At 32.4% G+C, this 16,783-nt stretch overlaps 2 protein-coding genes and 1 long non-coding RNA gene across 4 annotated transcripts in view; all 3 read left to right on the top strand.

Moving 5' to 3' along the window:
• The window catches only part of LOC132738903 (location of vulva defective 1-like), a 176,048-nt gene that overhangs the window by 35,670 nt on the left and 123,595 nt on the right, over positions 1-16,783 (top strand). The gene's annotated exons all lie outside the window — the stretch shown is intronic.
• LOC132738934 (uncharacterized) overlaps positions 6,419-16,783 on the top strand; it is an 80,799-nt gene continuing 70,434 nt past the window's right edge. The window contains exon 1 of the mRNA XM_060726575.1: positions 6,419-6,921. Coding sequence (XP_060582558.1) covers positions 6,438-6,921 — 484 coding nt within the window. The 5' untranslated portion in view covers positions 6,419-6,437. The remainder of the gene's footprint in view (positions 6,922-16,783) is intronic.
• LOC132738897 (uncharacterized) lies at positions 7,138-9,111 on the top strand. The gene is made up of 3 exons (XR_009626933.1): positions 7,138-7,261; positions 7,605-7,829; positions 8,683-9,111. It is a non-coding gene; the product is annotated as an uncharacterized LOC132738897 (long non-coding RNA).

Raw genomic sequence — 16,783 nt, 5'->3', positions numbered from 1 at the left:
GATCTCAAAATAATCATAGATATTATCAGAAGTAAGTTTCCATATACAAAACTAATTTGATCACATAATCTACCATGGCGATCATGGCGTTATATCACGCTGACCGAGCAAGAAAACGTATAAAACAGCTCTATAGTCACCTATGTAATAAATGGCGGGGTCACTACCTAAAATACCGGTATATAAACTCTAGCCCCAATGTTCTTTAGGTACGACGATACACACTTGTCTCCCAGTAGCTATAATATACAGTAGAATCCCTCCTTAAGACCACCCCGGAATTAAGACCACCCCGCTATTAAGACCATTTTTAAAAGAATGGAATTTTCTGTTCTTTATATCAATGGTTACATGATCCAGAATTAAGACCACCCCGCTTATCCACTTTTAAGACCACCAGATTCGGTCCTAATTCATTGTTTTATTCTTAATTTGACCTCACTATTTAGACCACTGATATTAAAGTCAGCACCTACCTAGATCTTAAATTTGTTGTCATTGTCTGCTTGAATGCTCATATGTATGACCTGATGCTAAATAATATTTCCGAGGCCATTTATTCATTCAGCCTATCTTCCCGATGTGATTTAGTGACGTAAAGACAGATTTGTCACTTTTATCAGTATTGGTTGTTAGTTATTCCTAAACAATTTATATATAAATCAGGTTTCTAATATTAACTTCTAGAGTTTTCAACGTGGCTGGGTTGAGTCGTTATGTTAAACCGCTTTGGCGGAAGGTACTCTAATTCTTCGAGTCCCTTTTTGGCTGAAATTTAACATAACGTTTTTTCTATTTGCGACCGTTGTCGGAGCAAATATGATGTGTATTTAAAGTTCCTAAATTGCTTTTATACCCAGTCATGATGGGAATTATTCGCCAAAAGGAATAAAAAAGTTATTACAAAAAAATGTTGTATTTTCTTCTTGTATAAGACTGATTTGCGATGTACAATGGCCTCTCGGGTTCGAACCAGCAACCTTCGTCCAGAACACTCTTTATTATGCATTCATTGGAAAATAATATCAAAGTTTAATCATTCAAGATTAAACTCTTTTATTTTACATGAATGACACATGTCTTAATCTATCGATCAGTTGTACTGCGTATCAATACGCATGCTCAGTCTGAGAGCTATATTTAGAACACTATATATAAGGAGCTGCGCGAGCCCGCTGCTTCCTTTTCGTTCTGGAACTCTATGAGAAAGGTAGCTGCTGATCATATTTTAAAATTTTTGTTAAAATCTTAATCTAGGTTTTTAATTTCCCGCCCTCCGCAACCCTTTTTTCTGCTGTGCTTGTTTTACATTTCAGGAGTCAGCTATCACAACGCTTCGTCATGATTGGGACACATGTTTTATGCTGGGCGACGGAGTACCTAAATATCAGTCAATTGCTAATCGAATAGACATTAGTCAATCGCTTGATGCAACCGTTGTCGGTGCTCTTGCAACACTATGATATGATTCAAAGGACATCAAAAATGTTTGTGTAATTATTGGACATACATAACACGTGAAACCGTTGTCGGTGCATTTTAATTGTATTAATTTTGCAAAATTTCCTATTTGACTACTCCTCTCAGCTGAAATTTAACATAACGTTTTTTCTATTTGCGACCGTTGTCGGAGCAAATATGATGTGTATTTAAAGTTCCTAAATTGCTTTTATACCCAGTCATGATGGAAATTATTCGCCAAAAGAAATAAAAAAGTTATTACAAAAAAATGTTGTATTTTCTTCTTGTATAAGACTGATTTGCGATGTACAATGGCCTCTCGGGTTCGAACCAGCAACCTTCGTCCAGAACACTCTTTATTATGCATTCATTGGAAAATAATAACATTTAAGGGGACGATTGTGGTCAATTTTCAAGTCATTGTGTAAAAAAGATGACGTTAAAAATAATAAAACGTCTATTATTTTTGGAGGTTAATTTATACTGACCAACTGAACATGGCGTTCCCCCGCGGGAAACGGGTGAGTGATTTTATCGATGAATGAAGAACGGTCGTCAGAATTTTGTCCGCGGTGGAAACAACTGAACACCGGGGATCGCGGGGGAAATTAGGCTTCTCATCGCGGACGAACCTCCGCGTTTGTCCGCGATAATAAAAAATCGTCCGCGGTGGTATCGCGGAAAAAGCAAAACCCGCGGTGAGTGTAATGTAGTTAAAAGATGTTGCTTTTTACAGAAACCTTTGAACAGTTGCAGATTGGTTGAATTCTTTATATCTTGTGGTAGTATATTCCATTTGGAACAACCATTGCAGAAAAATGACTTTTTACCAAACCCTTAAACTTAAGGAATTCTGAAGCAAGACTCTTTACTTTACCTGGTACTAATGATTATGTACAGAAATGGCTGAACTAAAAAGTTCATTCATATTTAAAGGGGCAGAATCATTAGGTATTTTTTTTAAAAAAAAACATGATTAAGAATGATTTGCTAGACCCTCCTTAAAACAGGTAACCGGCCTAACTTCTAAATGTGCTCTATATTGATCAAGATTAAGCACACATTTAATAATATTTTTTCTGAATAGCTTGGAGTCTGTTTTTCAGATTCTGAGAACTACCATTATACAAAACCGAGCACTCATAGTCAATATGACATGAGATTAAAGACAATATTTACATTTTCTTGGTATAAAAAAGATAAAGCATTTATTGTCAACAATGAAACTTAAATCTTGCATTTGCCTTTTAATTACTGATATAACAATAGTCTCAAAGCTCAAGCTTTAGTCTTAGGTGGTTTTAAAATATTTGACCGACTCAAAGTGTGATTAAGAAGTACCATTACCAATAATATTAAGGTTTGTTTCTTTTTTTAACATGTGACCCAGATAGAATTGATTCTGTTTCCCTAGATGTAATGACAATTTGTTATCAATAGCCACTTACTAACTTGCTCAAGGTCTTTTGTTAGACAACATTCAATTTTAGATTTATATATACCAGAAACTAAAAAAGTAAAACAATCTGCGTACAATAAAAGTGTTATTTTTTTGTTCAACATCTTCCATGTCATTGACATGTTTAAAAATATTGTGTGGTCAACAGTTTCGATAGCTTTCCTGCAAATCTAATAAAAGTACCCCATCAGTTTACAGTTTAAAAAGTACGCAGTTGTAACACAATTTCAAACTTAATTTTTAACGAAATTTATCGATAAAGGTCAAATCAAATTCCTACACATTGTATCATTACCATTAATATTTATATCAAATAATTTTGATTTCCTTCGATTGATTCAAAAGATATACAGTGGATATGAAATTGCTCACGGCTTTGCCAACGATTTTAACAATTTTTTCATCAAAATTATTTCAGGAGTATTAAAAGCAGCTATCGAAAATTAATTAACAAATTTACTTTATCACTTTTTGAAACGGTTCTGTGTACTCATTTTGATTTTACATTTCGGATGCTAAAATGATTTATGAAAATTTACTGTGAAGTAATCACTACTTCTTTGTACAAGAACTGATACCTCTACTAGTATATAAGTGATAAAAATATACTATCTATCCTTTATAGCCCAAATTGGATGTTTGATTTATAGGTAAAAAGCTAAATTTGCGATTACAACATGGGAGTTTTTATGTGAAAAATGGTTAGAAAATATTCTGGCATTAGGTAAAAGGTAAAAAGTTGAATATGACATTGTTTACAACATAGAAGTAGTGTCCTTGATATTCAAACAAAGGCACGTTCAAGTTGCCATTATCTTTGAATGATGCATGTTTTAGAAAAATGTATTCAGTAAATTTTCAACATATGTCCAACATCTTTTCATTTTCAGAAGAAATTGTTGGCACAGAGATATGTTCAAATAATGACTTTTCTTGTGGGGATGGTTTTTGTATCAGCTATGATTTTATATGTGACGATGATATAGATTGCTTGAATAGCGCTGACGAACAAAATTGTAGTAACACCTACCTCCCTATACCATTTTTTATTTCATTTGTCTTTTTTGGATAAAATTGGTTTACGTATGAATAGTACAGTTTTAAGTGAGCGTTCTAGGACCATGATAGTCTAGACACTCCACTACTTAGGAGTGATTTACTTTGGTATCTATTAAGTTATAATGGAACTTTAAAATTTACCATCATTATGTTTAAGCATATTATTCAAAACCGTTCATGTTTAACAAAGGTAAATGCATGCTTTGTGTTTGTGAGCATGATTGTTTAGACTATGTATTAGTCTATGTCATCAAATGCTCATACAAAATGTTGTCACTAGCCTAATGTATATATGTACTTACTAAACATGACATTTCATAGTTTTTTATGTTTTTTTTTTCTTTTAGTAACAATTGTATTACAATTATCTACTTCATAACATGTTTAAAATAGATTTTTATCAGAAAATCATACCATCTGTCTCCTTTGTAGCGAGTAAGCAAGTATGTACAAGTAATGAATTCAGATGTGATAATGAAACCAAATGTATTGACACCTTATGGAAATGTGATGGTGACTTCGATTGTGATGATCATACAGACGAAATTATCAAATGTACAAACATTTATCAAGTCTGCCCATCAACAGATTTTGAGTGTCTATTGTTTGGGGAATGCATTTCTTTGTTCTGGAAGTGTGATAATGACCCGGACTGTGAAGATGGCTCGGATGAAGGCGAACACTGTAAGTACATATATACAAATAATGTATAGATACATGTACAATGTATATTGTAAATATCTACTTATTTTACACGTCCTACAGTTAATTTTGATCAATTAATAATTGAAAATCAATTGCCCAACAAAGTTTGTCTTTCCCTTGTATCAAACACTCAATTCTATTTGAAAATATTATTTCGGTATACATGGGTTTTATTCAAAATGTCAGGTCATGAATATGGCAGAGATGGCCAGGTATATGTGTGAAAAAACCTTGGAATGCATATCAAGTAAGTTTTGAAAAATGTGATGGGAAAAACGATTTGTTTAGAAAGGGTCTGAATGAAAATGAAATTGTCGTAAGTTGAAGTTTTTGTGAAATTAAAGATAGATGGGTTAAATTAATGCGTATCTTTATATTGTAAGCGAATTATTTATTTGGCAATGTAACCCTCATGATTATGAAAAACTTTAATACTTAAATCAATTTATTTGGTATAGAAAATGTCCGAGCTTTTAAGGTTTAATTTTACCAAAACATCAATTATTAAAAATTTTTGCATTTTGATATTTTAAATTTAGATATCTCAGATTCTATTAAGATGAAATTTGCTATAACATATTGTTGTTAAAACCTCAGGAAAAACATTATCAATTTAACTAGAAAGATTTGTTTCTAATTGAAAAAAAGATGTTTGTACAGTTATTATTGACACTATCATGTATGATTTTTGAAATAGTGTCGTTCAAATGACCAACACAGCCCTATTACGAAATTTTAGATAATACTGGATAAAAGTGCATTTAAATACATTGTAGCTATATTGGTGTTTTTCGAACTTTTTCTTTAAACTGATGGAAAACATAGTAAACATTCGTAGATTTTAATATAACTATGCAATAATCAACATCCATATATGTTAAAACGTTTGTAAAAAAGTGATCAAATATTTATAACAAACAGAAATTTCCCATTTAAAGGGAATCATCCTCCATATTTATAATCACAATTAAAAATACGTGTAACTTCCATTATTAGAAATGCAGGCAGTACATCTCTGTCTTATCGACAACACAATACAAGTTTTTGTAATGTGTTGTTTGGCAATGTTGTTCCACACCTAAAGCAAATCTTATTGACGTTTCTATGGGCTTTTATGTCATAAATTTTAAATACCAAATAGAATCAAGGACAATGATATAGTTATGAAGTGTGTTCCATTAACTCTAACAATATCAAAAACAAAAATGATATCAATCCACCGTATGGAAGTATGAACTTTCTATAGGATGGTAGTTTGATCACGATAATGTTGTACTTAAGTAATTACAAATAATCGAATGAGTTTATAACGTATTAGTACGTCCTCTCCGTGTCCAGCAATATTCACCCTCCATCTCTTGATGTCCTGTTTGGGGTCTTTGCGGTCATCCTGTTTAGCTGAATTTCTCGGGGCTTCATTCTGTGAACGTGACATTCCTTGTCGTATTTTGAAAATTAATAGCAGTTACACTATAACCAATATTAATCTAATTAATTTAATGTGTTTCTGTATTTTGAACGGAAATAATCTTTTATTTACTATGTTTATTATTATTAATTAGAAGAGACACTTACGATATTATTTCAATGTGTACTGGCAGGCAAACTTAAACGAGTTTTTAGATAAAATGAAGTAATAATAATAAAAAGAAAACTTATTACATGAGATAACCAACTTTGGTGTTCACGTTAACAATTTTTAGAACGATATGTAACTATACAGAAGTGTTCCTATGCAGATTCTATTGCAGCAATGACAACTTTATTGTCAGACCCTGACCCAAGCTCTAGTACAAGCACGAGCAAGTTTATTGCGAACAAAGTGGATACTTATAACGACAGCAGATATAGCACCGATATGCGTGCAGATCCTGCTACTGAAATAACAACTTTATCGTCAGGCTCTGAGCCAAACTCTAGTACAAACACGAGCAAGTTTATCGAGGACAAACTGAATACAGATAACAACAGCAGATATAGCACCGATATACGTGCAGATCCTGTGGCCGAAATGACAACTTTATCGTCAGGCCCTGAGCCAAGCTCTAGTACAAACACGAGCAAGTTTATTGAGAACAAACTGAATACAGATAACGATAGCAGATATAGCACCGATATGCGTGCAGATCCTGTGGCCGAAATGACAACTTTATCGTCAGCCTCTGAGCCAAACTCTAGTACAAGCACGAGCAAGTTTTTTGAAGACAAAGTGGACAAAGACAACAAATGGATATTCAGTAATGTCATCACTTATCAATTGAAAAATAAAATCCGCAGGAAACTGCAAACAATTGTAGAGCATTAATAGATATAAAAACATATTAAAAAAATAGCTCTAGAAATATTTTTATCGTTCATAACGGATGTAGCTATGTACAAAATTAAAACATCTCAAAAAATATCAATATGAGACAGCAGAAGAGCAAAAACAACAACAACATAAAATCATATGTAAATGCACCTTTTCTAATATTTATATAAACATTTTTCTTTTATTATAGCCCTGGTTGTGTAACTTTCAGTTGGTGGCGGTTTAATCGTGATAAGTGCAGTCACTGTCGTCATTTGTATTATAAAGTTAGTTTATGTTACACGTATTTCATCTCTTAAGCTGTCTTAGTGAGATACATGACCTATACACTTTATACTGATAAACTAAGTTCTTCAAACAAGGATTGTGCCTTTTCTTTAATCTTGCAGTGAAATAATGTTCAAGCATTTCCGTATTCCATTGTGGATTTTTAACATTTCTTTGTTGCTGATTAAAACTGCATTGTCAGTACCTTAACTTATCAATGTAGTTACAAACGCATCCTTAAGTAACACGTCTTCTGCTGTAATAAAAGTAATATTACTTTATCATGTTTTGAAAAAAGCGTATGGTGTAATGTTGAATTTATAACAAGGTATTATATTTTAGGCGCCGCGCAAGAAAAAGACAAATGCCAAACAATAAAAACAATTCATACCCAATGTTGGACGTAGTACCTAACACACACAAATGTGCAAGTAATGATCCTACTTACGGCATAACTGACACAAATATGTATGAAGGCCTTGACAGGCGTGGAAAAGCTTCATCGGAAGATCTGTACCAGCAGCTTGGTTATATCAATCGAGATATTATGTCTGCACATCTAGAAAGGTAAATATACAAGAACGTGTTATCAAAAGTCGATTGTGATATAAACAGTCATCGGTTTGATTAGTATGATCATTTTTTAACAAGAACACGTGGGCTTTATATTAAATCATTTATTTGTTTTCTTTTAGTTCCTTATCAGTTACTAATTATGTATTCTAAAGAAGTGGTTTGCCTGCCCGTGCTCTGCCTTTGTGCCCTGCCCTGTTTTTCTTTGGGGTCCTCCTGGGCTCCTTGCCGCTGGGTCGGGTGGGGGCTGCGTTCATTGAATGCCGCCTTTCCTTGTCAATCTTTTTTATCATATTTTATCATTTCTTGATTGCTTCAAGGGCTCGTGAAGAATTAATTCTACAGAGCTCGTGTAAGCGATGCTGTATGCAACACCGTATATGGATCAACACCAACAAAAAATGACAATTCAAATCTTAAGAATATCTTTACTTTTATTTTATTCAATTAAGAACATAACTTAATTGTCCGCTTGTGTCGGAAATAATGCAGAGAGGTAGACTGGAGAAAACTAACTGATTACTTACTTTTACATATTTCCCGATGCGTATTATCTTTAATTCAAGCCGTTTTAGCAAACAATTTAGAAACACTTTCTGTTGATTATTTGTAACAATAACAATGGTTTGATTAATGACAAATAGTTCATTTACAAGTAATTACTGTGTTTTCTTTAGGTAACGCCTAAAAGTCCCCGGTCCAGCACCACTTTCAATAAAAGTAATATATCAGTCCTCGATATCCAATAAATAATGTTTATTATACTACATGCGGCACATAATATATTTACAAAGACGAATTCTTGTTTATCTTGATGAAGTTTTCGTATTTTTTCTTTTGTTTTTAGTCAATATGTAAATACTGGTACATGTTATTAACAATCACATACGGACAGACGAGAGTGTAGCAAAGATAACAATTATGAAAACGTAACTCAAATGCATCCATCAAATGAATATGAAAGTTTGTAAACTAATGCAATAGAGAGAATGCATCAATTGAGAAAATAGAAAAAGATAACGTAATGCTAAATACTTTCATTCTGTGGACAAAATGTTAAAGTGTAAGCCTTATCCGGTAATCACCATGTACTTGTAAAATGGATTTCATGATGTTTATTCGCTGTAAATAGATTTCCTTGTAACAAAGCTCATATTTCATCCTTTCTTTAATAAGATAAAGTTGATACAATTTAACAGTCAGGAGATTGGATAGATACGGGATGGTATTCCTTGAATATCTTTACCCGTGTGTTATTGATGTTAAGATGACGTCTTTACACTGTTATGTATGCAACATATTACATGTATATAATTTATATCTGACCAGTTGGTATTTCCAATATTATCATTGTTCTATTTTTAGAACATAAACTACATGTATGTACTAGAAGGTTCTTACCTGTTGTAGAAAAACTCATGCATTATATTTAGATAGAAACTTCTGGAATGATCTTTATTGTTGAAGTTGCTAGATTATGATTACTTGAGAACATAATAGACCTTTCTGGAAACTTCTTAGTTAATATATATAAGGAGACATTTTTCATTAATCTTACCTCTTTAAGTCATCAGTTACCATTTTAGTCATCAGTGATCTTTTAAGTCATCAATATATTTGGAGTATTATTCAACTTGTAAATTAAGTGATTTATTGGAGCTTGGATTATTAATTATTCTTGTGGATTTTATTGTGGGAATTTATTTTAAAGTGTTCTTGGATTTAACTTGGATTTAACTGTGCTATTAAAAAAAGATCATTCCAGGATCAGATTAGACATTTGTAATTTTTATTTGGACTTCAGGTATTTGTAAAGATAATTTGTTATTTTATTTTTTTTCTTTAATAATTTTTCTGTAATAAATTTGTTATTGTTAACAAGTTTGTTGCTGGCTCTTCTTTCTCGTTACGCCTGGCTCGTAACAGAAATTGGGGGCTCGTCCGGGATTGAATATTTCTTTTTTTGCTACATTATTGGAAATTATTACTGTTTATTTTACATTTTATTATTACCGTATTTACTCATCTGAGTTGATATCATAGTTGTTCTATTAAGTGTACCTTTCATTTTGAAATTTTTGAAACACATCACTTTCTGAGTTTAAAACCAGCAGCAAGCAGTCATGTCTTTTAATTTAGAAAAGTTTGTAGCTGAACCTTCCCAGGAGGTATTAGATTTGGCTAAGAAAACTGATTTGCTCGATCTTGCAAAAAAGTATAATTTATTAGAAATTAAATCTTCAATGCGTAAACAAGAAATTAAAAATCTTCTGATTCATTATTTTGTAGATGAAGATATTTTTGGACAAGATGCACTTTCTTACATTGTTGAAAAACACTCTGAAATTTCTGAAATAAAAATAAAAGAGCTTGAACTTCAATTTAAATTTGAACTAGAAAAAATGCAGTTTGAAAAAGAAAGGGAAGAAAGACAGTTAGAAAAAGAAAGGGAAGAAAGACAGATGGAAAAAGAAAGGGAAGAAAGGCAGTTTGAAAAAGAAAGAGAAGAGAGAGAATTTCAGTTTAAAATGAGAGAATTAGAAATCAAAGAGAGAGCAAATCAGTTTGAACATAGAATGAATACAAAATTTGATGTCACTAAAAATATTAGGCTTGTTCCACCTTTCCAAGAAAAAGAAGTTGATAAGTATTTTCTTCATTTTGAAAAGGTTGCTGAAAATTTAAAATGGCCAAGAGAGCACTGGACATTACTTTTACAGAGCGTTTTAATTGGTAAAGCTCGTGAAATCTATACACAACTTACTGTTGAGCAAAGCTCTAATTATGATAATGTAAAAGAATTAATTCTGAAAGGTTATGAATTAGTACCAGAGGCCTACAGGCAAAAATTTAGAAATTCTAAGAAAGAAATTGGTCAAACCCACGTCGAATTTGCTAGAGAAAAAGAACAACTTTTTGATAGGTGGTGTCTATCTAAGAAAATTAATAAAAATCATGAAAAGCTCAGACAGCTCATGTTAGTTGAAGAGTTTAAACGTTGTATTCACTCTGATGTTAAATCTTTCTTAGATGAAAAACAGGTAGAAACTTTAGAAGAAGCTGCCCGTCTAGCTGATGATTATTCTTTAACCCACAAAGTCTCATTTATAAATAAAGGGAAGTCCACACCCTCACATTTTAATTCCAAGTTCAATTCTGGTAATTTATCTGGCTCATCTAGTCAGTCAAATACTCCCAAACCAAAGTCATCTGATGAACATAAAGGTCATAATCCCTTATCTCGTCCTACATGCAATTATTGCAAGAAAACTGGACATCTTATTTCTGATTGCTTTACCTTAAAAAGGAGGCAACAACAACGTGATGAGGCCAAACCCACAGGTCTTACCACTTCAAGGTCTGAACCTCAGTCTTGTATTGATAACAATGCAATTTTGAAGGTCAAAGAACCCAAGTCTGATTCTATAATGGAGATTTATGAACCATTCCTTTCGGAAGGTTCCGTGTCACTTATCGGTGATACTTGCCCACCTACTCCTATTAAAATTTTAAGAGACACAGGAGCTTCTCAATCTCTTATTTTAGCAGATACACTGCCTTTTTCTGAGAAGACTTCTTCTGGATCTAGTGTCCTTATTCAGGGTGTAGAGTGTGGTTTTTCTAATGTCCCTCTCCATAATATTTATTTGTCCTCAGATTTGGTAACTGGGCCGGTGGCTGTAGGTATAAGATCTTTCTTACCCTTTAAAGGTGTTCATTTATTGCTAGGTAATGACTTAGCTGGAGATAAGGTAGTGGTTAATCCACTTGTAACTGACACTCCTTGCGTGGATCAGATACCTGACCCCATTGAGCAGGAAATTCCTGACCTTTACCCTTCATGTGCAGTTACTCGAGCTATGGCTAAGAAGGCCATTCAAGAAGATAATTATTGTTCAGATATTGACTTAGCTGATACTTTTATAGGTCAGTCTTTTGATAATGAAATGAATTTTTCTCTCACTCCTACTCTGCCTGAAACTCAGACAGATTTTTCAATATCTGATTTTTCTACACCAAGATCTAAAGATCAAGGTCATGATACGCTGTCAAGGTCACAGCTTATCCAGGAACAACAAAATGATCCTGAGATTTCAGTCCTTTATCAAAAGGCTTTTAGTGAAGATGAAGCTTTACAAGTCCCTGTTTGTTATTATGAAAAGAATGGGATTTTAATGAGAAAATGGCGACCGCCCGATGTCCCTGCTGAAGAGGAGTGGACTGTAAATCACCAAATTGTGGTCCCTAAATCTTATCGCCAGGAAATATTACACTTGGCTCATGAAACACCCATGGCAGGTCATTTAGGTGTTAATAAAACCTACCATAAAATTCTCAGTCATTTTTATTGGCCTGGCCTTAAAGCAGATGTATCTAGGTACTGTAAATCTTGTCATACTTGTCAGATGGTTGGAAAACCTAACCAGACAATACCTAAAGCTCATTTACAGCCTATTCCTGCATTTGATGAACCTTTTAGTAGAGTTATTATTGACTGTGTAGGTCCATTACCAAAAACTAAATCAGGTTCTCAGTACTTATTAACTATCATGTGTGCTTCTACGCGCTTCCCTGAAGCCATTCCTTTAAGGAATATTAAAGCCAAAACTATTGTTAAGGCTCTTGTGAAATTTTTCACTTTTGTTGGTTTACCTAAATCAGTACAGTCTGATCAAGGGTCAAACTTTATGTCTGGTATTTTCCAGCAGGTCATGCACGAGTTAGGAATTACTCAATATAGGTCTTCAGCCTATCACCCTGAAAGTCAAGGTGCATTAGAAAGATTTCACCAGACTCTGAAAAATATGATCAGGTCATATTGTTTTGATACTGAAAAAGACTGGGATGAAGGCATTCATTTATTGTTATTTGCTGTAAGAGAATCTGTTCAGGAATCTCTTGGCTTCAGTCCTTTTGAATTAGTATTTGGTCACACTGTCCGAGGACCCTTAAAACTTCTTAAAGAGAAATTCCTGTCTGAAGATGACATATCTTTAAATTTGCTTCAGTATGTATCAGATTTTCGAAATAGGTTGACTAATGCATGTGAGTTAGCTAGACTTAATTTAAAATCAACACAAAGTAAAATGAAATCAAGGTATGATGAGAATGCTCATGAAAGAAGTTTTAACCCTGGTGATAGAGTACTTGCTCTTTTACCTATACCTGGAAAACCATTACAGGCAAGATACTTTGGTCCTTATACTATTGAGAAGAAAGTCAGTGACCTTAATTATATTATTAATACTCCTGGGAGGCGAAAGCAAAAACAAATGTGTCACATAAATATGTTAAAAGAATATTTTGACAGAGATAGCGAAATTAGTAAACCTATATCTTTTGTAAACTCTGTTCCACAAAATCAATGTTCAATTGAATCTAATAGGTGTGAAAATTTTGAAAAGTCTGATCCTGGTTCAGCGAAGCTTGAAAACTCTGATATTCTGAAAAATCTGGATGAAAAACTTGCTCACTTAGAACCGTCGAAACGAGATGAACTGAAACAGCTTATTTATGAATATGAACACTTATTTCCTGATATTCCCACACGGACTGACAAAATACATCATGACGTCATTCTTGAAAACTCTGAACCAATAAAACAGCATCCATATAGAACAAATCCTGTAAAACAAAAGTACCTAAGACAAGAAGTTCAGTATTTATTGGATAATGACTTTATTGAACCAAGTCAAAGCAATTACAGCTCTCCATGTATTCTTGTACCGAAATCAAATGGAACATATAGAATGTGTACAGATTATCGTAAAGTGAACTCTGTAACAAAAACTGATTCATTTCCTATACCAAGAATTGATGACTGTATTGACAAAATTGGAAAAGCAAAGTATGTAACAAAGTTTGATCTTCTAAAAGGATTCTGGCAAGTTCCACTTACTGATAGAGCTAAAGAAATATCAGCCTTTGTAACACCAGACGGCTTATATCAATATAAAGTCATGCCATTTGGTATGAAAAACTCACCAGCAACTTTTCAGAGACTTATAAACATGGTAATATCTGGTCTACACGGATGTGACGCATACATTGATGACGCAATCATCTATTCTGATGAATGGGAGGAACATCTCAAAACAATAAGAGCATTCTTCGACCGACTTAGTGATGCTAAATTGACAGTTAATCTTGCAAAAGTGAATTTTGTCATGCAATTTTAACTTTTTTAAGACATGTAGTGGGACAGGGTAAAGTTAAACCAATAGAAGCTAAGGTCAAAGCTATCTCTGAATTTCCTGTGCCAACTTGTAAAAGACAACTGATGCGATTTCTTGGTATGGCAGGGTATTATCGTAAATTTTGTAATAATTTTTCGGTTATTGCAGAACCATTGACAAATTTGTTAAAGAAAAGAAACAAATTCATTTGGAATGACAAGTGTCAAATGGCATTTGACAGCCTTAAAGCCATACTTAAGAGTGCACCAGTTCTCTTGGCACCAGATTTTAATAAAAACTTTAAGTTAGCTGTAGATGCTAGTGACATAGGTGCTGGAAGTGTATTGATCCAAGAAGACAACAATGGTGTCGACCATCCTGTTTGTTACTTTTCTAAAAAGTTTAATGAACATCAGAAAAATTACTCTACTATAGAGAAAGAGTGCCTTGCTCTTATTCTTGCTATTCAGCATTTTGAAGTTTATCTAACTTCTTCAAAGTTGCCTGTTGTTGTCTTTAGTGATCACAATCCCCTCACTTTCTTGCATAAACTTAAAAACAAAAATCAAAGGTTGTTGAGGTGGAGCTTATTTTTGCAAGAATATAGTCTTGACATTAGACACATTAAAGGGAAAGATAATTTGATCCCTGATGCACTTTCACGTGTCTAAAACTGTTATTTGCAGTATTTTAAATTTAACATTTATATGATATGATTGATTATTTTTTGTTGTTGTTTGCTATTGTTTGTAATAGCATTTATATGATATGATTGGTTTTTTTTTTTTTTGTTGTTGTTTGCTATTGTTTGTAATACACATATATATGAATGTATAAAATTGTTTAACATTTCTCCTATGTTATTTGTTAGTTAATTGTTTGAATTTATGTAAAAGAAATATTCATTTCATTCATATTTCTTTTTCTTGAAGAGGGGAAGTGTTATGTATGCAACATATTACATGTATATAATTTATATCTGACCAGTTGGTATTTCCAATATTATCATTGTTCTATTTTTAGAACATAAACTACATGTATGTACTAGAAGGTTCTTACCTGTTGTAGAAAAACTCATGCATTATATTTAGATAGAAACTTCTGGAATGATCTTTATTGTTGAAGTTGCTAGATTATGATTACTTGAGAACATAATAGACCTTTCTGGAAACTTCTTAGTTAATATATATAAGGAGACATTTTTCATTAATCTTATCTTTAAGTCATCAGTTACCTTTTAAGTCATCAGTGATCTTTTAGAAATCAATATATTTGGAGTATTATTCAACTTAGAAATTAAGTGATTTATTGGAGCTTGGATTATTAATTATTCTTGTGGATTTTATTGTGGGAATTTATTTTAAAGTGTTCTTGGATTTAACTTGGATTTAACTGTGCTATTAAAAAAAGATCATTCCAGGATCAGATTAGACATTTGTAATTTTTATTTGGACTTCAGGTATTTGTAAAGATAATTTGTTATTTTATTTTTTTTCTTTAATAATTTTTCTGTAATAAATTTGTTATTGTTAACAAGTTTGTTGCTGGCTCTTCTTTCTCGTTACGCCTGGCTCGTAACAACACGCAGAAAAGATACAACTTTTGTGAATTTTCTATCAGAGGATGACTATGGAATCTTACATGTCTATGATAAAGTTATGAAATGTTCGTTCAAACGGTCAACAAAAGGAACTGACTAAAATGCCTTTTTTCTACTTTATTCACGCAATTTATTTCTAAACAATTCGAAATTTGAAAAAAAATGTTCTAGATTATGTTCAAATTGATCCATGTTGAGCTTTTGAATCATTGATGAAGCTGTACACAGATATATATTGTAAAGGATCATACTGCTAAATCTAGTATCATTATTATTGTTGTTAAAATAGACATAAAGTTATGATATTTTATATTATGTTTAGCCTGAGAGATGGTGTACACAATACATGTATATATGAATTTGAAATAAAATCAAAACAATAATCAGGGTTTTTTTATTTTTTGTATGGCCGAGTAAAATATCCCTGCTAGAGGATGTTCTGATTTTGCTGTTTTTGACTGATCTTGCATTTAACGCTGCTAGGAAGGAAGTTTTCCATATCTCAATACATATATATAAATATTTATATATATTCAAAATTATGAAATTGAAAATTTTATTAAATCAACAGTTTATAGAATGTAATGAGATAAATGAGTTTATTTTAATAGGGCGGCCCTTTCACGTATTTATTAATTTTTCTCTCTGTTTGTTGTTCCTTTATCATTAGATTAAATTATTTTGTTGTAATGGTTTTCCTTCACCCCTCTATTGTGACAAAATATGTCACACACGGCTCATACTATTATTATGTTTCTTCATGTTAAATGACATACCATGATATATTTTGCTTATATTTTCCCGGGACGTTGTGTAGGAAATAAATATCAATTTTGAGTGCATAGTTGTAGAAAAATGCACAGTAAAATTAAAAAAGTGCATTATTACAGTACAGTGCACAAACATGAATATATATTTCCATTCTAACATGCTATTAAAAAGGGAATCAATAAAGATGTTGATCTACATTAAACGTAGAATTATTTTTAGGACGTAATTTGGTATAAAGATGTCATATCTGACGTCATGTGACGTGTAACCATTCCTTTTAATGCTGCGCATAAATTTTGTCATAATGCACTTGTTACCATATCTGCTTGATAGAAGAACAGCGTGAAGCATGTTAGAATTTATAATACATGTCACACTTTCTATGAATAATCTGGACTATC

The sequence above is a fragment of the Ruditapes philippinarum genome, unplaced genomic scaffold (assembly GCF_026571515.1).
Source record: "Ruditapes philippinarum isolate M1 unplaced genomic scaffold, ASM2657151v2 ctg670_1_1_1_1, whole genome shotgun sequence".
NCBI lineage: Eukaryota > Metazoa > Mollusca > Bivalvia > Venerida > Veneridae > Ruditapes > Ruditapes philippinarum.
This window is presented reverse-complemented; position numbering and strand designations above follow the sequence as displayed.